Source organism: Dipteris shenzhenensis, chromosome 17, assembly GCF_047967505.1.
Source record: "Dipteris shenzhenensis isolate YYH24624 ecotype China chromosome 17, Dip_SZ_1.0, whole genome shotgun sequence".
Classification (NCBI taxonomy): Eukaryota; Viridiplantae; Streptophyta; class Polypodiopsida; order Gleicheniales; family Dipteridaceae; genus Dipteris; species Dipteris shenzhenensis.
Genome location: NC_141612.1, coordinates 38,031,672 through 38,057,630, shown reverse-complemented (window position 1 = coordinate 38,057,630; position 25,959 = coordinate 38,031,672). Strand labels below are relative to the sequence as shown.

General features: G+C 42.9%; 1 protein-coding gene across 2 annotated transcripts; it reads left to right on the top strand.

Moving 5' to 3' along the window:
• Positions 1 to 3,709: 3,709 nt before the first annotated feature.
• ERCC1 (nucleotide repair protein) lies at positions 3,710 to 17,964 on the top strand. 2 transcript variants are annotated; one of them, XM_087388890.1, is made up of 10 exons: positions 3,710 to 4,180; positions 4,287 to 4,335; positions 4,441 to 4,544; positions 4,837 to 4,936; positions 7,048 to 7,124; positions 7,256 to 7,355; positions 7,491 to 7,562; positions 7,654 to 7,722; positions 17,060 to 17,311; positions 17,903 to 17,964. In XM_087388890.1, exons 1-10 carry the CDS (start codon positions 3,810 to 3,812, stop codon positions 17,921 to 17,923), a joined length of 1,215 nt encoding a protein of 404 aa, XP_087245016.1. In that variant the 5' UTR covers positions 3,710 to 3,809; the 3' UTR covers positions 17,924 to 17,964. The 2 variants fall into 2 exon arrangements, with proteins under 2 accessions (XP_087245016.1, XP_087245015.1); XM_087388889.1 differs by lacking the exon at positions 17,903 to 17,964 and having other exon boundaries at positions 17,060 to 17,893.
• Positions 17,965 to 25,959: the final 7,995 nt, after the last annotated feature.

Below are 25,959 nucleotides of genomic sequence, written 5' to 3'. Positions count from 1 at the left end.
GGTTGCAACATCTCGACGAAGTAAAGCTGAAACTCATCGCCGCAAGCCTCCTATCAAAACCAACCTCTCCAACAAAGGCCGTGCTAAACTGCATGCAGATACCAACAATCACAAGGAGCGAGACCGTTCACTATGTCGACTCCTCGCCACCATCTCTAAGACAACGCATCATCTCGCGAAACAACAACGTCACCCGGCACCCGGTCGACATATACTTCGGGAGACCGAGCGTCATCGAGGATAGCACGTTCTACGATTACCATAGGCAATATGTGATCCGAAAGCCTCATATTGAGCAACGAGGACCTCGAGATGTATGTGACCGAATACACGCAAAGGAACTTGCTAGCGACTGACCACACGGACCAGTTGATCAATATGATATTGCAAAAGGTTGCGATCATCCGAGACTGCCCGATGGAAGCTCCTAACATCGACCAGCAAACCGTCGAAGGGCCAACATGCACGAGGATGTTGGAAAAATGGCCGAGTTTCGCACCGTCGCCAATGCCGCATTGACAGTAGAACAACAAAGAATCTTCGAAAGCCTAGCTTCAACAAGCTCGGGGCTGCACATTGTCTGTGGGACACCAGGTAGCGGCAAAAGCTTCTTGATACGGTACTATGTTTCGCATCTGGTAGCGCAAAGCAAAACGGCAATACTCTGTGCATCAACAGGGGCGGCTGCGACGCGGCTGAGCGGGATTGCAACCACTGTACACTACCAATTCAAGATCCCTGTGCGCATACCCACTGAACATCCATGAGACGGATGAGCGACACCTCACAATCAAGGAAGCCAACGCGATCATCATTGACGAGATGTCCATGCTAACAAGGATGACTTTCGATCTCGTGGTAAGACAAATCGTTAATGTGACTAATGGCACATTGCATGAGCCATTCAAACACAAAATGCTCATAATTTTTGGTGACCTGGCGCAATTACTGCCAGTCTGCAAACACCGCGAGGATCTCTGCGAGCCGTGCCACATCACGTCCTCCGTGCACTGGGCTCAAGCGAAAATGTACCACATGCAATTCTCGGTGCGACATGCACGAGACATGCCGTTCCTGGCATTCTTGCATACCATAAGACTCAGGACCCACAACTGACGAGATTTTCGACTGTTTGGGGCAGTGCATTGTCGACAAGGAAGGTGCATGCCACTTCATCGATGCCGAAACAACCATCATTTGCACGCACAGAGTCGATGTCGCTACCTTCAACGATGAGCTTGTGGAGAAATTCAACACTCCCGAGATGATTGTGCATGTTCAAATACACAGTAACGCCGCGAGTGAACCAGCTCTCAAAGAATGGTTGGAGGACAAAAGCTTCAATGAGATAGGAAAAATTTGCGTGGGGGCGAAGGCAATGATAATGGAAAACATCGACCTCGCAATAGGTGCCGCAAATGGAGCAATGTGCAAAATCAAGAGCATCAATGCAACTAGCAGGGGAGAAATCAACGGTATCACTGTCGTCGTGGACACAACAGCGGCCGTGCTCACATTACGACGCTCGAAGCATCAGCGAAAGGCAATAAATGGAAAATGGTTCCACAAGTCCACATTTCCACTAACCCTAGCATACGCTATCACGGGACACAAATCCCAAGGCGCAACCATATCCAACAAAGCGCTGCTCATATTTCGAGGAGTGTTTGCCCCTGGCCTAGCATACGCGATGTTGTCCAGAGTGACTGAGAGAACGAGGCTGCGCATACTACATTGCCCACATCCAGACATATTCAGACCAATTCCACGAGAGTTCTCACAGCCGACAACACAACCACGTGCATAAAGGTATTCACTACCAGAGATTGAAAAAGGCAGAGACAAGTCATGAATATGTTACGTCAAACATGCATGCAAGGAAAATGGTTTTAATATCTTGTCTGTTGTCGAGAACAGGTGCAGAGAATCAGAAAGCTCGGGACATTGCAGCATAAGACATGGACGCAGACAAGGTAAATTCCACCAGCATGAAAGAATCTTTTTTTCTTGAAGATTTAAAAAGACGGCTCATTTGAAAAGACGGTGTAATAAGTCGTGCCTGCAAGCAGCTATTTGAGCTATACAAAAGCAACGCGAAGGCAACAAAACCTCCACCAGCAAAGAGGAGGTTCTTCCTAACCACAAAGCAATTCCGGCTAGCAAACAATGCAGGAGAACATCCGGGAGCTTACATCAACGGCTTCAACACGTATGCAGAACTACGCGACTTCATTGACAACTGCAATAGGCGTTTGCCAGCTAAAAGAGAGCCGGGAGGCTTGAGATTCGCAAATGGTACGTAATGCTTCCGAAAATTAAAAAAAACCGCAACAATTAAGAAAAAGAATTAACGAGTTGCAAGAACAACAAACTCATCATGGATTGCACTTCTTCTACAGGACTCCTCAAAGAGATCCTTGTCGAGCTTGACATTGAGTTCGATGAGACCGATAGGATGATGGAAAGTTTGGAGGGGCAGAAGCTACTAGACACGAAGACGAAAGGGATCAAAGCGTATGTGTGCGAGCTGCTGCATTGCGGGTACAACGTATCCTTGGAGTTGCTGAGGGACACGACGCGCAATTAAGGAACGGCTATACTCGAACAATTCATGGAACAATTTGGAGGGACGCACGACGCGACGCACCCAGTGACGACAATGGAGAAGCTTACGTATATTTTCGACAGGGACTTATACGAGGAGTGCTTCGGTATTGGAAACGATCCTTTCACGCCAACAGAGAAAAACCAGGGCAAGTAAATAAATGCATTCTATTATGGACCTCAAACGAAAAAAAAAAGACCGAAAACCTCGATGACTAACGTAATTGTCAATGTTTACGCAGGTACGACATTGAAAGACGCGAGCCTCGAGATGAAGGAGGAGCCTCCACTGAAGCACCCACGCAAGGGAATCGTGCGAGCCTCATCGTCTACTGCATCACGTGCAAGCCCAACAACAGAAAATACATAGGGAGCACGACGGACCTGCCGCGGAGGATCAAACAGCACAATAAAAAACCACCGGCGAAAATGAAAGAGGACTTCCTGCGTTACAAGCCCTTCAAAGAAAATTTCGAAATCAAAGTTTTGGAAACAACAGACACTGTAGACAAAGCACGAACTTTAGAGCAGTACTACATAAGGAGCCACAACACAGTAGGTCCATTAGGTTACAACACGCTCGAGGGCCATCCGGCTAGAGCGCGGAAGTACTATTTTCTAAAGCGTAGGAACATCATTTGACCCAAAAAAAAAACATTTGTGCCTTCGAAAAAAGGGATCCAATGAAGTTGCAAATGGTGCTGGAACTTTTGTCGTACATGCAATGCAGCTTTGGGTTTGGATTATTCATGTCACAGTTGCATGCTTCTGTCTCAATTTGGTTTTCATTTATTATTTATACATTTCTGAAATACATCTCCCCGTCGTTCGCTCGAAGTGGAATGATAATAGATTTGCTTACAGTGCAAAGAATAGGAATTTGTCTTCCTCCGAAAAAAAGAAAAACTACGTTTTACTGTCGACATGAACAACATCAAGTGCAAGCAGGACTGGATGATAACGAAATCTCTAGAAAAGGTTGCATGCAATTGAACATCAATCTTCTGCATCATTTCTGACGAAGTGACTCCTGTGAACCTCAACAAGATAGCAAAAGAGAGAAGTATTCATCAAGAGCCCAGCTGGCCAAGCAATCTAGTTGGAGCAATTGTGGAGCACGAAGATCGTTGGCTTTGAGAAAATCCTGCATTGTATCGTCTCAGCGTCAAGGAATCCGAGCTTGCCCAGAGCTTCACGACTCGACCATGGACGCAGAGGAGCGGCCGGAGAACCGCTCTCAGCAGCAGCAACAGCAGCAGCGATTGCCCATCTTTATCCCTTCCCATGCCCAGGTGCTCGAACAATCTCGTCCCCAACCCCCCCCTTCCCTCTTCCGGCCCTCATCCTCCTCGTCTGCTTCTTTACCCAACCTTCCTGCTTCTTGCCTTCCTCAAGTCACTCCTCCTAGCACTGTTCACACTTCTCGTCCTGGGGAGCAGCCTGAGTCTTTCGCGGAAGCCTTCTCTTTCATCAAAAAGACAGAATTCTACTCTCCGCCTCCCGTAGCACCTGCTCCTTCCGCGGGGCCGGCCACAGTTGAAAGCGTAGCCAGCACAAGCGGTGGATTGGCGTCCAAGTAAGAGTATAGTTCTCGTCGCCCAGGAAATATATAACTGCATGGACGTGTTTTCCCATGCTTAAGATTTGCCCATCATCGAAAATTTCACTTTTCTTGTGGACAGCAATTCCGCGGGAAAAGCACGGAATGCAATTCTTGTCAGCCGGAGACAGGTTGGAACACAGGCTTGACGATGCATTATGTCACTGCTTTATGTGGCTTTCACACCAGATTCTAGGTCATCTCCATTTGATGTGAAATTTTGGTTTGGGCTGTAGCAAGGGAATCCTGTGCTCAAGCATATAAAGAATGTCCGTTGGGATTTTGCCGACATTGTCCCGGACTACTTACTGGGTCAAAGTTCTTGTGCATTGTATCTCAGGTTTTCTTTCTGTGACCCGTCTAAATTCTTTTTCCAATGGCATCCTTATACTCTTCTGGCTAAAAAAGAGGAAAACCCTTCCCACATCAATAGCAGAGGAAAACCGCTACCTTGATTGCCCCAAATCCAATATTAACGAAAACAATTCACTTTCTCCAAACCAAAATTGATTAAGAGAGAAAAGAAGTGTGACCTTCTTTGGCTATATGCACATGGTTTCATGAAAGTTAGATGTGATCAAAAGCGAGAGACGACAAGAATTGCTGATAGGCACGATTTGATACGTGTGCAGTTTGCGCTATCACCTGCTTCATCCTGACTACATTTATTTCAGAATTCGTGAACTCCAGAAAAGCTTTCGGCTAAGAGTTGTCTTGTGCTATGTTGACGTGGTAAGTAAAGTTTAGTATGCTGGTCATTTTCAGATTGATTAGATGTGTTTAAATAGTATTAATTGAAAGTAAATTATAGCTCTCTTGATAATTATGGTTTTGTTAGTCAGCATAACATCACGATTCTTTGCACAAGTTTACTAAGTGTCATTGAGTTGCCTGTGAAAGTGTCCATGCACTAGGCAAATGTCTAGCGACTGTGAGGTTGTAGAATAAAGAGAGTTTGCAGAGATGAGGGGAAGTGGGTTTTATGGGCTATAACATGGGGACGTAAGTGTGAAAGGCGACAGGCGATGCCACAGGCAAGGTGATAACACCTGCAGACCCAGCAGAAGCGAACACGTGTGGGAACCTAGGCTTTGTCCAGAATTATCAGGGCAACATATGACTTGGGGTTTTGCCATAACCAGCTTGCAGAGGTGGTGTTCGAAGCACAGCAATTGCCAGTGCTTGTGTCCGCCTTTTAACCAAATGACTCCAGTGGATCCCTGGCCATCTTCACCTTGGTGAGGGAATCATCCCCCTCGTCCACCCTCTGTTGAACAATTGAGTCGGGGGTAAGGATGACGTTGATTCAACCTGCTTCCAAAAAGCCTCCTGCTGCATCATGGCTGTGATAGTTGGTGATGAGGTCTTCATCGAGACTGAGTTGATGATGGAAGCAGCTTTCAAGGAGGTGCAGTGGCATGACCCTGGAGGTGTATGATTGCTTTTTCAAGTCTGCACCAAAGAAAACACATTGGAAGGCTTGCCTTCGTATGCTTTGGTATCTGAAGGGTACCATCAAATATGGATGCTCAAGTATGTGTGGGTGTGTGGATTTGTATGTGTGAGAGCATATTTTTATACTATGGTCTACACCCACTGTTGGGCGCTGATGACGTCAGTGGGGATGTCATAGTAGCTAGTCCTTGCTATGCATGATGGAGTTTATGGTTTTCAACCTTGTGAGTGACTATCATGAGATTGAAACTGCACTATGTTGTGTTTTTAGAGGATGAGTTTGGGAATGTTCCTGGATTCATCTAGGTATAGGGGATCACCTACCAAAGTGGAATTGGCTTCCATGCATATTGTGGTAGGGACTGGGCTAGGAGACATGAGCATGCAGCGATCGATTTCTGGATATTGCTTCATTCTGGGAGCTGGAGCCATTCGTGGCTCAGAAAGAACAAGCCAGTGTGGCTTTGTCTTTGACCAAACCAGAGTACCAAGCAACTTGTATGGCATCATGTGAGTCTTTGTGGCTTTGTTTTGTGAATGATTGTGATGTGCATTTGGCATGGGGTAGACTTTGATGTTGAAATGGATTTCCCAGGACAAGATACTTGTTTGCTGGGCAAGAAGGGGTAAGACATGTGAAGGGTATTCAACTGAAGTTTGTCTAAATGGGTGACTTGAGCTTTTAGGTAACGCTGAATAACTTCTTCTTGTTATAAGAACAAAAGCTTCATTGTTTTTATTAGGTCTTGAAAGTGGATATCATATGATGAAATGAAATTGGCTTACAGTCCTAATGGGTGGGACTCTAATAACTCGAAATGTCATCCATGGCATCTACTTAGACTGTTTGGGACTAGATTTAGGTTTTAGGAGTTTGAACTATCTAGTGATGAAATTAACTTTTCACTCTAGTACCATTAATAGTAAGAAAATCAAGCTTGCCAATACACGGAGACTTTCCTAATGAAGTGAAGCTGTCAGGAATGTAGTGCTGGAATACATTTTTAACAGCATTAGGAGTTGTGCTAAGATCTCTGGAACACATAACAGTGTAGTTGTTAAGGTGTGCATTATGGCTCGTTACTATTCTGATGAATAAGCCTGCAGATTGGACCGGAAGAGTGCAATTCTATATTTGGTGTTTTACACATAGTGTTCCATCATAACAAATAGGTGGTGGATAAATAAGAACTGGTGGTGTGGCTCTTACATGATTATGTGAAGAATTTGTATGAACGAGGAATGCCATACTCAATCTGATTTTTATGGTAGATAATTTCAGGTTTGAACTTTTCCAAGTTGAATTTTGCAATGAAACGTCAAAAGATGATTTTGTTACTGTGAATGAGGAAGCAAGCCTATTGTCTCATTATTGCATGTGTGCGCAGGAAGATGTTGTCAAACCATTACATGAGGTCACCAAAATAGCTTTACTGCATGATTGTAGCTTGCTTTGTGCCTGGAGGTATGAACATTGCCGTAGGATGGTGTGAATCAGTAAGATATGTTACTAAGTTTTCTTTTCTGTAATGACTAGAATCTGTTACTCAACCTGCAAGATTTAGGTCCCTGCTCCTAACCTGTTGAAGGTTTCAGTGTAGAAGAATGTGCACGTTTTCTAGAAACTATCAAGATATATGAGAACAAACCTGCTGACGATATTCAAGAGCGTACAGATCATGACTACTTATCAAGGGTAGTTAACCTCTGCTTGGCTGCCTCAAATGCAGAGTATTAGGAGCTGTCAGTACATAATTGCGACCAATTTATGTTCAGTTAGTGCAAGTATGCAAATGTGTAATTTTTCTTGTGGTTGTGACTTTCTGTACAGTTGACAAGTGCTTTGACGACAATTAGACATGTGAATAAGACCAATGTCATCACATTAGGGTCCACTTTTGGGGTGAGTTGGCTTATTTTGATTTCTCACAATATATCCAAACTATAGTTTTGACATTTCATTAACATGTATGTGCATGGGGTATTGACCGTAGACTTTTTCGGCTATTATGGGAGCGTCCATGGAGGAGCTAGCACGCTGCCCTGGCATTGGAGAAAGAAAGGTGTGTTCCATTAAAGCATTATTTGTATTTGTTCGGTCTTTCAGGATATTGAGAGGCTGCTCACACATGTATTAATGAAGAGCTGTGCTCTCAGTTTTGAAGATGATTGAAAGCAGTTCAGTTTATGCTTTATGCTTTTGAATACTTGGGTTACTTTACTCCTCTCAAGGTTTGTTCCTAAAGTGCCATTGCTATAAACAAGCCTTCCCTTGATGGAAGGCTATTTTTAAGCAAGCACTTTGTGTGACATAAGTACATCTTGTCAGTTTACGTACATCTTCTCAGAGAATAGAGCAGTGGAATACACTCAAGAAAGTGTCACACCCTCTCAGATCTCACTTGAAACAATTGTACTAGATGACATCACAAACTGTAAAAGAAGATAGGGGCAGACAGGAACTCAATTGCTGGGCTATAGAGAGTCAAGAGAGACGGCACAAAACTGAGTACAAAGAGACCTGGTATCTTCTCCTGCGTTGCCTATAGATAGGGCTTCAGTGGGAGTGAGAGAAACTGTTATATACACCCTTGCACTAGGCTGCATTGTACAGCAGTAGTTCCTAAATTAGGCTATTTTTGTTGTATGCCATGTCCCATTGTGAGGGGATGAGTCAGGCATGAGTTACTGTCACATGCACCAGGGTCAAGCCCAGGTTGCAGTGACAACTGGCTGCCTTGTCAGCCAATCGCAGCTCCGTACGCAGCATATATGGCAGATTTTGGGGCCTCCAAAGGGCCTCAACAAGCATCAAAATGGGCTGGGGGAGGCAGGCAGCCTCAACCCCCTCCAGGTCGGCCCCTAGGGCTGAGTAAACAGCCCGGCCAGCCCAGCCAACTGGCCGACTGGCTGGTCGGCCAGTTAGGGCTGGTTGGGTCGGCCAAAACAGGCCCTTCCAGCCCCTATTCAAAGGAGGGCTATGCCCCTCATTTCAGCACTCAGCTCCCACCTTCAGCAGCACCTTTCAGCCAGCATTTGGGCAAGATTTGGTGTCCTGTTTCAGCAGTGTAGCTCCATCTCCCACATGTCGTAGTTAGGGGAGTGGTCTCAGCACAGTTTCGCATGCTGATTGGGCAATCATGTACAATAGTAGTCAGGGTATTTATGCCATCAGTATAGATAAAGCAATGTACTATAGTTAGGAAGATAGCTGGTGTATCTTCATGCTTGAGTTCTTCCTTGTATGTTCATCTATTTTCCGCACAGCGAGTCCCCACATGCTACATTGGTATCAGAGCAGTATGGCTCCTTTTAATTTGAAATAGGTTTGGAGGGAAATAGCAGTACCACAGTGTCCAGGAGTGCATGTGAGTATTGTGGAGTTTCCAAGATTTTCAGTTTTGGTTGCTTGACCTTAGTGGCTTTGTCATCACCCTAGTAGTTCCTAGTTTGTCATCACTCTAGTAGTTCCTGGTAGCACCAGCGTTGTGTGTTGGTGGATCTTCCCTAGTGGGGAGGGTGCATGCCTGCAGCTAGTAGCCAGTTTCATGCCATTAGTCTTCAAGAGTGCAATGCCTCCGCATCAGTAGCCAGTCAGCCCTCAACAATTCACGAGAACAACATGCAGTTCATATTTCCAGGAGGCCATTAGAGTGCCATACCACCCGTGGATCAGGAGTTTGCAGTAGTAGTGTGGTGGGATGACTAGTAGAGCGGGGCGATGACTTGCATATTACAGCCGTCGTGACGAATTGGAAGGACCAGAATAAAGCCACAGTTGCAGGCCATATATTTACAAGTTTAATTCTGAGCGCAGTTAGCAGTAAATGCTTTTGACGTGACAGATTTGTGCACAGAAAAAAAAAATTAAAGGCACGGGATCTTCTGAAGGAACGCGCATACTCAGTCTGCGTGGAGCTTCCAGGGAGCACTTTTTTCTCTTTTATAAAAAAATTTTGAATTGCAGTTGATTCGTTCTGTACAGCAGAGGCTGTCGTTTATTTTTTCTGCATAACAAAAGGGGAATTGAAAAAAAAAACTATTTTCCCTTTTGAAACTATGGAGGCAGAAGGACAAGATTCCAGGGTGAATCCTAGCGAGTCTAGAGCACGGTCTACACAACAAATGTCACATCACACAACACCTACTGTGGTGGGTAGGATTTCGGTATTAGAAGATGCTTTACAGCAAATTATGAGCTAGCAGCTTCAAGTGAATGCAGATTAGAATGAGATTAGGGAGATGGTGCAAGCCTTGTCGGCTAGACCATCTAGGATTGATAAGGGCAAAGCTCCAGCAGAGCCAGAGCCCAGTATACATTCATCAGAGCGTGCGAGGGTCAAGGTGCCTAATATTGCTAACTATAGACCGGAGAAGTACGCTGGTCGGATGACCGAGTGCAGTTCTGATGTGATCGAGGTTTGGTTACACAAGTGGGAAGAAGCCTTCGCCATTTGTGAAATCAGATCTGATTTAAAGAAAATCCGTGAGGCCACTCACCTGTTTATTGAGGCAGCAGATAGATGGTGGATAAAGCAACAGAAAGATCAAGTTGCTCCTACCGCCTGGGGAGGGTTCAAAGCCGAATTTAAGAAACACTTTCTTCCACCTGATGAAGAGTCCCGAGCTTGGGATGCTTATAGAAACCTTCGTCAGAGGAATTTGTCGGTGGCAGAGTACACTGACAAGTTCAGGGAATGTGTCATGAAAATAACAGACCCTCTCCCTATGTTGGTTTAGTTAAAAGACTATATCTATGGACTGAACGACAAAATTAAAATGGAAGTTCGGGCTAAATATGTGACTACATTAGATGAATCTATTGCAGTAGCCCTGAACTATGAGGATGCTAGAGGCAGATCTAGTGGATTTGTGCAGGCAGGGACTCAGTATGAGTACCCGAGAAAAGGGGGATTTCAGAGGAAATGGACTTCAAAGACAAGTGTCTCGCAGCTAAGTGGCCAAACCAAGCAGGTGAAGCTGGTTGAGGGACCAGCAAAAACAAGTGCCACCGTGGGGTGAAAAGGAAAATAACTCCAATGGCAGCCCGAGCTTGGTCAAAGTCCTCATTGACCCCTGAACAAAAAGAGAAAGCTAGAAAAGAAGGATTGTGCTTTGGCTGCCTTAAGCGACATCAGTGGAAAGATTGTCCACTGAATAAAGACCATTGCACGGCCAATATGATAATATCTGAATGCGACGTGGAAATGCAGGAGAGTCCCAATGCGGAACATATGCAGATGCAATTGGTGGGACCTTCTCAGAGGTTAGTACCTGTGTTGTTAAGTGTGTCTGTTACTAAGTTAGTAAGCGGTGCACCTGATAATATCCTTTCAAAGCCCGCAGCAACGGGGTATATGGTTTTCGATGAGCCCGAGTTGATTAAAATGAAAGGGCAAGTAGCCAATCATGATGTGATTGTGTTGTTTGACTTAGCGTCAACACACAATGTAATCAACTCGAAGCTTATTAAGAGGCTCAAGTTGAAAACTAGTCCGTCTGACTATGCTTGTACGGTCAGGATGGCGGACGGAAGTTCAACTGAAGTATGGGACCAAAGGGTTACCCAGTTGGAACTTCGAATTCAGGACTATGTTGAGAAGCTGGACTTTGAACTGATCAGACTTGCTCACGCAGATATAGCCCTAGGCATGGCTTGGCATTTTCGGAAAAATCCAGCCATTGATTGGAAAAAGCATATTTACCAGTTCAAGATGAACGGGGTAGAATATGTTTTGCGAGGTGAAAAGGATTTACCTCGAGGACCATTGATTTCAGCCATGGAAATTTGGAAGACTCCGAAAGAGTTTCTGTGTTTGTGTATAGCATCGGTAGAGTCGACTGATGATGCATCGACTAGCATTGAGGCTACCCAAGATGGGAAGATGGCCGAGTTGGCTAAAGAAATATCAGAAATGTTTTAGGGATGAACTACCTTATGGGTTACCTCTAGAGCGGAGAGTTCAGCATAAGATTGAATTGATCCCGGGGGCAGAACCTGTAAATAGACCTCCCTATAGAATGAGTTTTACTGAAGAGGCGGAGGTGCGTAGACAAGAATACCTCAAGTTGGGGCAGATTCAACGAAGTTTCTCACCTTTTGCTTCGCCAGTGATATTAAAGAAGAAAAAGGATGATACGTTTCGCCTCTGTATAGATTATAGAGCATTGAATAATATCACTGTTAAGCACAGGTATCCGATGGCTCGGATTGATGATTTGCTAGATGCATTACATGGAGCCGTGATTTTCAGCAAGATAGATCTTAAGTGTGGCTACCATCAGATCCGGATTAGAGCCGAGGATGTGCATAAAACCGCTTTCAGAAGCAGGTTTGGTCATTATGAGTTTTTGGTAATGCCCTTCGGACTTACTAATGCTCCGGCTACATTCGTCATGCTTATGAACGATTTACTACGTCCGTATATCGGAAAGTTCGTAGTACATTTTATTGACGATATCCTGATATTCAGTAAAAGTACTACTGAGCATCGTGAACACTTGAGAATAGTGTTCAGTACTTTGAGGAAAGCCAGTCTTTATGTAAATAAAAAGAAAACTATACTGTGTATGGTTAGGCTTGAATATTTAGGGTTCATAATTACTCCACAGGGGCTAGAAATGGATCCGAAGAAAGTGGCTGCGATACTAACTTGGCCAATCGCTCAGAGTTTGACCGCGTTGCGATCATTCTTGGGATTTGTCCAATTTTATAGAAGGCATATCAAAGGATATTCCGAAATAGTATCGCCATTGACTGATATGACCTCAGATAGAGTACCTTTTATATAGGGATAGAGTCAACAAGAAAGCTTTAACACCATAAAACAAGCTGTGGTCACAGGACCGGTGTTAAAAATAGTTGATCCCCAGAAACCGTTGTTCTTGGAAACCGATGCAAGTGGCATTGCGGTAGGAGCAGTTCTCCTTCAAGAGGGAAGGCCAGTAGTCTTTGAAAGCAAGAAGCTTTCTCCCTCTCAAAGGAATTGGCTAACTCATGAATTGGAGTTGTATGTTGTTATCCATGCTTTGAAAACATGGAGGCATTATTTGTATGGTTCAGAGTTTTATGTGGATGTGGATCATGATACTCTGAAACATTTTTGTAAACAGCCTGACTTGAGGGGCCGCCAAGCTAGGTGGGCAGAGCTCATGCAGGAGTTTAATCTAATGATTCGGTACCGAAGAGGAAAGGATAATAAGGTTGCTGATGCGTTGTCTCGCATTATGCACAACCTGAGTTTCACGGTATTAGAGAGTGGACGAGTTTGTCCAGAGCTTATGGCCTAAGGCTCATGTGTTTAGACCCGGGGAAAATAAAAAGGATGACCTGGCATCCAGAAAAGGCCAAACTTATGCAAGATATACCATAAGGGATGGTATGCTGAAAAGAAATGGCAAGGTTGTAGTACCTAGTTAGAATGATCTCAGGCAGAGAGTCATTCGACAGTGCCATGATAGCCCGTGTGTGGGACACCTAGGAGTCGAGAAGACATATGATCTCGTGAAGCGAGATTTCTTTTGGCCAAAGATGAAAAAGCATATTCATGAATATGTGACACGGTGTTTTTCGTGTCAGGTAAGCAAGGCCGAGCGGGTGAAGCCAAGATCGGTGGGCATTTTCTCTTAGATGACCGACTTATGTAATATTTAATGTGCGTAAATAAAATGGTCAAGAGAAGTAACTGCCGAGGTCCTAGGTGAGGGTGAAATGGCATTGACTAGGTGGTTCTGAGTGCTAAGGCCTAGGTGCACCTAAATGTGCAATAATGCAAAGGGGCAAATGGTTTAAATGTGCCCCAAGAGAGGGGTAAATGGTGCACCAAGTGAAAAAGGGCTAAAATGACGACATGTGGCAGAGGGAACCATCTAGGGAGTTGTGGGTCTTGTGGATAGGCATGAGGAAAAAGAAAATATCTGTTGAATTTTGTGATCCACGAGAGAATGGCTGGGAGGAATAACGATGTGCCATCGCCCGTGATTGACGTTGACTAGATTAGACAAAGGAACAGGTTCGTTTCACCACCACCTTTAGTCACGTTCCCGCCAATGATCCTAAGCAAACTTGAGCTGTCTCCCTCACAACAAGTGAACAACTTGGAGTCTTGCAGGCATCATGCTCCCAAGGTCTGTTTCAACATGTCCTTTTTGGCAAGGTCCCCAACTGCGAAAAGGCGGCTGATTTGGGGCTGCCGCAGGCCTTGAAACAGCTCGGGGGTAGCAGGAGCAGCTCCGAACTTGAGCACGGAAACCCTTCTGGATGCTCCACGCAAATCTTCCAACCCCAGCATAACTGCAGAATACCTGAAGCATAAGCGGTATCCTCCTCCCTTAAGCACACTTTGTCCTCCTTGAGGTGTTCCTATCCCCATGGCAAAGGGTTGAAAGTCCACCGCTTCCACCTTCTAGCATCTCGCTTCCGGGTGCTTGAGAAATACCACCACTTTCTCTTCTACCTTCCAGGAAGGCATATACCTCTCACTCTCTCATTACCTGATAAACATAAAGACCAAAATATGCCCACAGTGTGCTATTAAGGTTTAAATCAACAATCAAATAATGCACATACCAGAAAGTCCTCCTGCTTGACTGCTTGCTGTGAAGGCAACATGCACCTCCATGGAGGCTCACTCAACTTCCTTGTGTAGAGTCCTATAATGCCCCCATTAGTACAACAGCTCCCTAAATATGGTAAGCATTTTCTTTGTCTTCTCGCCTCCCCATTTCAACATTTCCGCTACTAGCCCTTGTGTGTCTGGAGCTTTCCCATGAGCTAGCTTTTTCAGTCCATTTCCCATGTCTTTTTTTTGTTATGATTCCATTTGTTGCTTTGATAGTATATTTTTGGGTGATCTTCTCTTCCCTATCCCTTTCATAGAGGCTTTTGACAAACCGTACCATATCCTCCCATTGTGCTTTCCCTCTCTCAAGGTTTGTTGCCGTGTAATTTCTGAATTTCTTTTGTTTCAGCTCCTCAAAGCTTTCAAGCTGTTTGCTTTTGAGAAACATTATTATTATTATTTCTTACCACCTGTTTATATGTTCGAGCTTTCTCGTCCTCCTCTTTCGTGTTTACTTTTTTCCAGGCTCTATTTGCATCCTTGCAATCCTGGTCATACAACTGATTACATGGCATCCCGGTACTTCTCCCCTTGCTTTTAGTGAAACTTTTTTGGGCTGTTGACAGCAGCATATCTATTATGTGTTTGCTCATTTCTTGACATGTGGAAGGCATTTGCCCGTGTGCAATTTCTGCCTGTATCTTCTTTTTATAAATATGCTCTTTTTGTAGTCCATTCTTAACATGGGATGTGAGATAGTTTTCTGTTTTTTCATAGCATTGCTTGTCCCCTTTATGCCTATAGACATTGCTTTATGGTCCAAATCGAGAGACTCGTCCACAATTTTGATCATATAATCATGTGTTTTGCATGTGAGTTTGTGATCACATAATCAACTACAGACATAATCAACTACAGTTGATCCTTGAGCTGTCTTGCATGTCTATCGCCTTGTGTTTTTAAATTTTGTTGTGCCATTGCATATTAGGTGACAAGTTGCCTTCCCATATCAGTGATTTCCTTGGCATCATTTGATGTCCTTTTCCAACCTCTTCTTTCTTCATCATCATCTTCCATTTCATCCATCCATATGACCTCCGTCGTTATGATGCCTTGCATTGATCCTGTTCGTGCATTGAAATCCTCTGCTAGAATGATTGTATTCTCTTTGGAGAACCTGGCTATATCCGCCCCTAAATGCATGAGGGGGCCTTCTCGGGATATGTTGCTGTTATTTTTGTAGATGGGTGATTGTGGGGTGCAAAATAACATGCTGCCATTTTTATATTCCCCTCCTTTTCTGTGACATCAAACCATATATATTGTTTTTGTGGGTCTTCTTTTACAACTATTTCTGTGTTTTCCCATGTCATTCTGATGTAATATGCTATCCCTCCAAAACCTTGTCCTCCTTTGATGTTTTTATGAATCCTTGAATTTCCGGCATGCGTTCCCCTCATGCTCCCATGTCTCCACAATTATAACTACGTCTGTTTCAGCTATTTCCTATCTTGTCCACGGTCCAGCCAGACATTCCATACTTTGATCCTGAGTGTCTCGAATCCCATGCTTGTTTCCCTCCTTTTTGTGCGATCCTTCTTTCGTGTATGCATGTTTACCTTCCTTTTTTGCTTTCCTGAAAATTTTCAACTTCTTGGCGGGGATTTTGGGAGGGGGGGACGGGGGCTGTAGGGCAATTCAGGTACAATTTGTCTCCTTCTGGTGTTTTGCAACCAGCCTATGTTGTTCTGAAGTATGGAGAGAGAGAGAGAGAGAGAGAAATAAAGTTTATTAAAGTCTTTGGAAGACCGATGGATCTATGAGACTGTGAAGAACCTGATTCAATGAGCTGTTGTAGTGGAGCTACTAAACAAGCATCCACACCAAGGCCGAATGCAAAAAATGCAAAATGGCAGTACTAATTCCTAAGTACAACATAGTCATGTCAATAGTTGACTATATATATCAATCTTAGCATCATCATCAACATCATCATAATCATCATCATCATCATCATCAGCAACAGGACATCAGGATGGATGAGGCAGTGGAAGTGGAGGCATGAGCTCAGCAATAGAGCACTGTCGGCCCTCTAAGGGTGCAGTCCTGGTATGTCTCTTGGTGGTAGCTCTGCGTCTAACCAGGGCCACTGTGACCCTCGTTGGTGGGGCTCCGACCCTAAACAAGGAGGGGATGTCCCCAAGTATGATCTGTGTGTCAACCCTTTGTCTGAGTTGTCGGGTCATAGGCTCCGGGTCACGGTCATGTCGAGGTCTCGTCTCGTGGGGGTCTATGTGATCTGGCTGAAAGAACTCTGTGATAGAGCTCTGAGAGGTATCAGTCGAGGAAGTAGTGTGCTCCTGTCTCTGTCCTCGGAGTATCCTCTCGCGGTATCTGAGCACCTCATGAATGAAAAGAGCCAAACACAGCTGGTCTGGGTAGGAGAGGAAATGGGCCAAAACCCCGTAACTATCTCTGAAGAGGCAATAGAAACACCCTCCCTCGGATCTCATAGTAAACAGGACACTTGAAGAGAGAGAGAGAGAGAGAGAGAGAGAGAGAGGGGGGGGGGGGGGGGAGGGATTTCAGTATGATTCTTAATATCACCCCTTGACAGTCTGTTTTAATATATCTTTAGTCATATGAGATTATAGGACTCCAGGGCAGTTGAGTTGCATTAGTCTTCTTTTTAAGTTTTGCTATTATTTTTTTTATAAACCAAATAGTGTTGGCAAATATGGTGAAAAGTCTCTATCAGATTGTTTGGCTCCATAAAACTATACACCATTATTTAAATGTTGAGTAAATGCTTCAAACTTACAAATGGATTTTTGAGCAGGTGAAGCACTTATATGATGCATTTCATGAGCCTTTCCGAAGGACAACTAAGCAACTCCGGCTTAGCAATATGGGCATGACTGCGGCAAACACAGAAAAAGTCAACATTCAGCTGGACCAGTCTGAAAAGCAGACGGAAGTTCAAGAAACTCCTAAGGTCCCCTTTACTGAGGCACCCAAAGTTACTGTTCGTAAAGCGCTGGATGCTGCGTATGCCAAGTATGGTGCACAACTTAATGCCCAAAAGCCCACTGTAAGTAGTGAAGGCGAGAACTCAAAAAATAATGCTTCTACATCACCACCGTCCCCTGGAGATAACAATGCTAAGTAGTCATATTGTCGTATATGCCCTGTATTCTCTCTCAGTGATCTAGTTAGCCCTTTTACAAGTATCACTGATGTTGTAATTTGGGTAGGACAGCTAGATCCAAGAGAAAAGGGGTATGTTGGAGCCAGGCATTGCTGAAATTAGAAGCTGTACAATCCTACTGGGTTTGATCACGTATGCAGAGCTCAATCCAAAGCTTAAATACCACATGGCTCCAAAAACCATGTGAGTGTTGTCACAAACAAGAGTAGAGAGACAGGCACCCTCAATTTTGATTCTATCATTTTTGTTTACGGAGATAAACAGATTTTAAAGATGATACTTGGCCTTCACTGGAAAGAGAATTCTGATAGTGTGTGCAAACTGGCATAGAGAATGCAGCCATTTGGCACATAGAGGGAAATTTATGTGGTTATTCTTTTTTAAGGCTCTGTACTTTTACGTTCATAAGAACACATCTCTAGTTTTAGATGACGTTGATTCAATTAGTTAATACCAATTGTTCAAATCTACGAGGGGTTCCTTTTAATGGTCTGACAAATGGAGCCTTGCCCAGAGGCATCTTGAAGAACTCCTGGAAGTATTTATGGTCTGAAATAAAATAGCTTTTTCTGAGAGAATTTCAGAGAAAATTGCCGTTGTATTATGAAATAAAATACCTTTTTTTCTTGACATGTTTTAGCGTCCGGCTGTCAACTTTATCTGCGTTTGACAGATGTTATGCATTTTCTAGGTGGCTATATATATGTGTGTGTGGTGCATGTGTGAGCAGTTTGGAGCTCCCGCTTCCCCTTCCTGTCTTCAGATCGGAATTCCACCCCGCTGGGGGTTTCCAGCCCTTTCGCCACCGTACAAACATGGTGTGTAAGATCAATCCTAAGCCCAAACTGAGAAGTGTTCACCTCCTGTGAATGAATGCATGTACGTTTCGTGCAACTCTCCAGCCTCCTTGTACCTGCTGTCGCCTGCTGTATGGTGCCTCTAGAGGCTGTTTATACATGTGTGCAGGGTCCTGGGATCTCCTTTTCTGTTGCGATTGCTCGCCATGGCCGTCTATCGTCCCCAAAAGCTTTTTTTTTGTTAAGTACCCACAGGGGGTGTGAGTTCAATGAGGGGTTTTCTTGGTTTGCTCACCTTATCTGATTGCAAAAATCTGTTGTCCCTTTTCTCTGCTACTGTGACCGTTCGTAGGTCCCTCACTTCATAGTCTCATAAATATCTCCTTTACTACAGCCTGTTCATAATTTATGTTTCACTCTGCCCTTTCCCTGTTCAAAAGCCCTGTTATACCAAGCTTTTTTGGCTCTTCGTAAACACTGTTTTTCTGAGTTCTGTACTTGCTGTTCAATCTGCCCTTTCTGCTGTCCATAAGCTCTTCAGAAATTTGGGAGTGTTGTAACTTGTATTGAGTCTTTCTTTCTATGCTCAAGTGCTCAAACATGGCTGACAAAACTAGGGACAAAGTGTTCCAAAATAAGAAGCAGGTCGGTTTGTGTCTCTCTAAGAAGCTCACCTGGCATTTGATGTCATTCATGAAGGCTTTAAGAATATTAGAAAGGATCGGAAAGATCTTGCCCCTTTCATTGGATGAAATTGTGTATTCTGTTCGGGTTTATGCTTTGGATGTTGGAAACTGGTTGGCAAGGACATTGGGGAGATTACATTGTCCAAAAGGTGCATTATGCTGCTAAGGGTTTTTTGTGGTGATTTTGACAGAGGAAAACTGTTAAGTAAATGCTTTTGGAATACTCCCCGCTGTATTATGGTCAGCAAATGGTATGTGTATTGCCTTGGTCTCCTACAAGGGACTATTCATCGTTGATCATGCATTGATACCCTGTCTGAGTTGAAGGCCGGGACTTTCCTTGATGTTTGGAATCAGGGCTGCCTAAATTGCAGCATCTTTGGGCAAAGTGACTCACTAATCTAAGGTGGTGTTTTGTTTCAGGAGAGGATAATGCAAGGTGCAAATTAACAAGAATCCTGGACTGAGGAAAATTGGAATTGTGTAATCGGAAGCTATGCACGTTGTTGGTTGCATGACATGGTTTACCTCTAACTGAGGCAACCTTGGAATCTGTGTACGAGTGCGGAGAGTATTCCTAGATTTCATCATCGTGGTTAATGATGCATGAAGAGGAAAGTAATGTTATGCTCAAGCTGAGGTAACATGACATTAGAAGGATCAGTTGGCATTTTCCCTTTAGAAACAGTGTAGATAGTCTACATTGTGCTTTATGTTTAGGTATTCAATACCACCGTCGTTGGTGAGGGGTGATTCACATGATTAGGTGAATCCAAAAGACAAAGGCTTAGGCGACCTATTCATAGCAGTTTGTGCCTAGGGGCAAAAGATTTTAATGAATTTCAATAAGGGCTAAAAAGCAACACTCAAGTGGAGCCTTAGCTAGTGGACATGTGGCAATCTGGACCCATCTAGGAAACTGCCTCGTAAATTGTAATATAGATTTTACTATACCTGCTTGCAATTGATTGATATGTATGATATATGCCCACCTAAGTTTCCATTTTTGTGTATCACATAAACCTTGTGTGAGTCATCGGATATTTAGCCACTAAGTTGTGGTGCATCACCATCTCTTTTGAAATCCACTCTTTTTGGGCTACTCCCAGCTTGTACAAACCCACTTGGCTTGCCTCTGGCATCTTCATTATTAAGGGCTATAGCTATTGCTTTATCTAGCGTGTTCGCATACTTGGTCCAAACTTCCATTTTTATTCTATCATTCAGTCCAAAAGTAAATTTTTTAACTTGCACCGACTAATAAAGAGACTTAGGTGTCATTCCCTAAACTTGTCAGTATATTTAGCTATTGACAAATTCTTCTGAGGAATATATGTATACTGATCCTAAACTCAAGATGATTTCTCATGAGGTAGGAAATGTTTTCTAATTATTTTCTTGAACCTTCCTAGGTAGTGGATGCCATTTCATCCTTTTGTTTAATTCACCACATATTCGTTGCTTGAGTAAACACATGGGTCTCACAGATTTTCTTCATGTCATTTTTGATTTCATAAATGACAAATGCTTCGTCACATTTTGTGCAACCAATCCTAAATGACATCCGAACTACGGTTTGTCATCCAACTGGAATTCTTTCGTGCTATTAGGTATTTTAGCCTTAATAGGATCGACTGTTTTTAGGCTCTACAGGAGACTTTCCTTTCTTCTTTTTGGATGGTCTTGCTAATAGATTTTGGACCATCCTTCTCAATTTAGACTGCGCTACATTAGCTTGTAACTGTTGAGTCATTGTTTGTTGTAAGATATTCTCTAACAACGCAATCCTACCAATCAAAGTTTGTGCACATGGCGTGACACCTGATCTGTCGATTGGACTCCTAATCCTACCCGTGAGGCTTCTTCCTCAACTTCCATTGCAATTTGTTTGCCTTAGTTTCAAAGGTTGCTTTCTTTCTTTCTTTCCTTTTCTTTAATTACACTATTCCAAAGCCAAAAATTACAATTTGCATAAACCGGAATTAAAAAACCCCTTGCTATATAGGCCTCCCAAAGCTGCAAGTTTGTAAAAAAAACTAGTGCCCTTTCCCTATGCTAGGAAAATACCTGCAAACTTTAAGATAACTACAACTACTAAAGTGTCCTTCCCTATATAAGGGAAATACTTGCAAGGTTTAGAATAACTATACCTATTAAATCACACAATTGGAAAGCTCAAATAATTACAAATTTGAACCAGTTGAATTTAAGAAAAAGATAGAGCGCTCGCTAGTCTCAATTCCTCTTGCATAGCCTCCACGTTGCCTTTTTCTCATACTCGACAAGTGTTTTGGCAAATGACAATTTGGTGACATACTTTTCCATCAGCAAATGATAACTTGTAAATATACTGATCTAATGAAAGAAAAGCACTGCCCAAAATGCCTATCTTGAGACTAGCTATATCCTATGTAAAGGTATTGATCTAATGAAAAAAGAGCACTGCCCAAAGCTGTAGGTCATTACTTGGCCTAAGATGAGCCTATTGCTAACCTTCTGATTCATGCTTGCTCATGTGTTTATGCACAAGTTTTCCCTTAGAGATAACGGGGCGCCATAACCAAGTTTGAGCTGCAGTGCTGACAAGAACTTTTTCTAAATGTGAGAAACTGCCTTGGGCACTTGAGCAAAGAGTGATGCATCAACGAAATCACACACCCGTATCAATTTTCTTCTGCAATTTGGGATTGCACTTGATAGAATGAAAGGCTCACAACAAAACAAGTGTATATCTTTCTAGCATTGCATTGCCTCAGAGAGACACAAGCTGGATGCAAGAAGAGGAGCCACACATCCCAGGCCATGGAAAAATTCAAGAGAAAGAAGAGAACTCGATGTGTCTCTCCTTTATTCATTCAAAATCCAAGTACATATCTATAGCCTTAGGCAAGGCATCACTGCCTCCTTAAATTCTCTTTGAAATCATCTTCTAAATTATCTCCTAAATCAACTCTTGGAATCATGCTTAATCATAGCAACCCAAGACACACCTTATAGATTACATCATACTCATCCACGTATCATTATTTTTGCCTTTTTCTTACATTGCATTTCACGTGCATTTAGTTGGTCAGGTCTTTTGACTGTTAACATGTACCCCCCATTGTAATTGTCCATGTCCTCATGGACCTCTTTTGGCATAATCTTTTCCATGGTTGTGAAATGTCCCTTTCGCAACATCCTTGCTACCGCCTTCTTTTGGGTCTCGTGCATGCAATGGTATGGATGTCAGTGCTTCGTCGCTTCATGATGGAGGCTGCTTCGCTGCTTCATGGTGTCGGTGCTTCGTTGTTGCTTCAGTGTCTTATTCATACCAACTATGCCGGTATTGGAGGGTGGACCCTTTGAAATGCATGGCCTCTTCATACCAACTCCCTCCGAGCGTGGTCCTTCGAAGCATGTGGTTACTTCATACCAACTCCATTGATTTTCTTTTGATTGTATCATAAAATCATGATGAAGTGCAGTTGGTTAAATAATGTTTGAAGGGGATGCATCTTATGCTATTTCATTGCACATGGGTGCATATGCTATAGATATTTGAATGCAATATATAGATGGCAGATAAAGTGGTAAATATTCCTCTAATATTGTAGCTCTATGTGTGCATATGCTATAGATATTTGAATGTAATATACAAATGACAGATAAAGTGGTAAAGAGTCCTCTGATATGTCAACTCAATGCCCTATGTGCAGACTATGTGGTGTGGTGCAAAGGGCTAACCTCCTTTAGCTATGTGTGAAGAAAGAAAGCCTCACATGAAGCACACACTAAGACTATAAAGTGATAAAATCCACTCCTCATCAATTGGTGGGCACTTAAAGCAATCAAATATGGAAGAGGTCATTGCAAGTTTGAATCTGGATCGGCCTAGCCTTTTTTTTCCACATATTTCCTTCTTCGACGTGGTGTTCTTGCATCTTGGCACATGCCCAAATTGCTCAGTCCAACCTCTGCTTTGTGGATGGATGAGAAGAGGCACAACATTCCACCTGCAACAGCTTGGTATGGAAGGTTGAGCTTGGATGGTTGGGTTGCAACATGGTCGACTGCTACTTGGGTAGAGCGTGGAGGCTTGCTACAATGGGGTCATCTTAGAAGAGTTGCCAATAGAAAGTAGCTTCCACGACAGTGTTTGGCCTTGCTGCTTGATTCCATCCACACTCCTGCTTGCTTGATAGTAGCATCCACACACTTGATTTTGTTGATTCTTGCAATGTCAGGCCGCTAGCTCTAAAGGGAGCTGCCGATGCAAGGAAACTCGGCTTAGAACATGCGTGCTCTCAACACATGTGCTACATCTTGGATGTTTTGAGAGCTTGGAAGCTTTGAACCATGCTGTTGCTTGGATGCTCAAATTGGCTCGAAACTCTCCCTCGCTATTTACTATTGCTTGGAATGTGTCCCCTATTTGTCATTCCTTTCTCTCACACAAGCTATTGTGAGCCTTCTTTCTTGCAATATTCCATGACCTAGAAGAACATTGCTCTAGGGCCTCCATTACACTACTGAAGATCACGAGTTGACTGACTAGTCACCCTTGATCCCGAGTTGTCTGACTAGTCACCCTTGGACAAGTTTGATGCATGTGAGCTCACAGCCATTTAACATTCTCTCTCTTACAGTGTATGGGTTGCTATTAAGGGTTACAAGTCAACACCGAAACAAACAAAAAGAGACACCAAGGTAACTAACACAAGGCAACACATCGAGCATGCAAACTATATGAAGATAGGTACAGAGTAAGTACTCAAGCGGAAAGAAATAGACAATCCAAGGGAACCACTACCAATAGTATTATAAAAGGTAGTCTCTTCATTACAATAGCCTAAAGCTGTACAATCCAATAACAGTTTCACTCAGACCTCGACTTGGACTCACCCTCCCTCGGCCTTGATTAGACTAGAAGCTCTATGAGCCTTGGGAGTGATTGAGACCTTTAAGTTTAATGCTACCTTAGTCTTTCACATCTCTCTCTATAGTGTGATAATAGTCTACTACTCTATCTTCTGGGCTCGAATCTAAATAGAAGCTTCGCCGGCTACACCAAGGGTGAGCTCATCGACTTCTAATTCTATCTCCAGCTAACATGGTGGATCATGTTCCACCAGTGGTTGTTGTCATTGAATGCCATATTTATTTACTTCCTATTTCATGTGGAAAACTAATGCATCTATTGACATCAATGGAGAGAATAAATCTTATTTTTTGCTATTGTGCTTGTTAGAAAGTTCACCATACACGTGTGTATCTAGCCTCTCAAGGTTTTTCAAACATAGTGACAATGAATCAATAGTGAAGTTAGGGTCATTCTTCCAGTACAGAAGTTTCTATATGCCAATTACACATGCCCATGAGTGAGCATCCTTGGCAAGGCTATAAGAAGCTGCATGATATGGTTCAATGATTTTGGTATAGGTTGTAGTCTTGGTATGCAAGTATTCATTTGATCAATCTTCTCATGAATGATGCAAAGATTTTGCTTTGGGTCTAATTTTTTGGACAACATCCATGCATAATATAGGCTTTTGCTAGACAATTGCTATTGCAAACTATATGCTTGTCTCTTTAGTAGCAACTTTTCCCTCTCGATTTCTATCTTTCTTCTTTCTAGCTTCAATTCAAGTGTAGAGAACACTTGGAGAATGTGCTAGTCTTTGCTAGACCAATTGAATGTTGACCTTGACAAAGGCTTGTAATTGAGCCCCTCCATGGTTTTTTTGAATTTTCACTTCCATTTGCTTGTATAAGGATGGAATAACCATTTCTGTCTCACATTCCTTTGTCATCATTGTACAACTTGTAAGGGGAATTTTTCTTTGCATTATAATCAACAAACTATTGAATCACAACTATCCCAACCTCCACATGCATCATATGATTTTTTATTATCCATTCATAGCTTTTCGAAGTCCAAGATCATATTGGTTTTTATAAGCCTTGCAACAAAGATTTCCTATGAAGAATGTCAATCCAGTCATATGGCCCTCAACCCTCTCGAATGTTTCTAGGTTGTTGAAAATGTGATTCACAAAATCATCAAGATAGTGACCCTATTACTCTTGTTGCACATTTAAAACCATATCTCAATTAGCAACTTGACAACGTCCTTTACAACAATCAAATTTTGTAACCCTTTGGATTGCCCTGGTGGTAGTCTTCATGGCCCACCTTGTTTCACTTTCATTATTTTTCTATTTTTTTCGATTTATAATCTAATATGGTCATTTATTTTTAAAAAGTTTCATGTTGCCCAATTTAAGTCATTATTAGAAACAAAACAATGCTCAATATTGTCCTTTTTTAAAGAGAGTTCTCTTAGCAACAACCATCAACCAATGTAAGTACTTTAATAGGCCATTTTAGAAACTTCACTTGAAAGCCATCACTATGGCTTGATTACTAGTACTAACTAGGGCAAACGTTTGAGAAGTGGCTATTCCAAGGTCATCGTCCTTTAACTCTTTATAATCAATTTCTTGACATTGATGCACAAGAAGTTGTGTATAGGTTGACATAAGGTCAACATTTTTCCTTCATTCATGTCCATGCAGATGTGGAGCACAATCACAAACTAGCTCGAACTAGCCTTTCTTCAAAACTGGGAGGCCAAATCTTTCTAGAATGTTTGCAAGTCAAAGTAGCCTTATCATGCTAATTAGTAGGTTGTTGGCATCAAAGAAAGATGGGTGGCAGACATGAGGTAAAGGATCTATAGAGGACCCAAGCTTTGAACCCATTATATGTAGTAGATATGGGGTAAGTAGTACCTCAGCCACTTGAGTCAAACCAGTGGCCAAGGAGACAAGGAATTAATATGTATGAGCACCTCATCAAGGTGTATCTACCATTATTTCTTCCATTGATTTACCACTTGTAACACACCTTTGTTGTATGTGGATCCTGATTCTTTTTCAGAGGTGGTTTTTTAGCCATGCTTTGGACCCAGACCTAGACTCATGCCTGTTTATAGCTACTCTATGAAGGGGGGATATAGGGGCAACAATGCCCCCCCTACTACTATCGTTGGGGGGTGCCAAGGGGG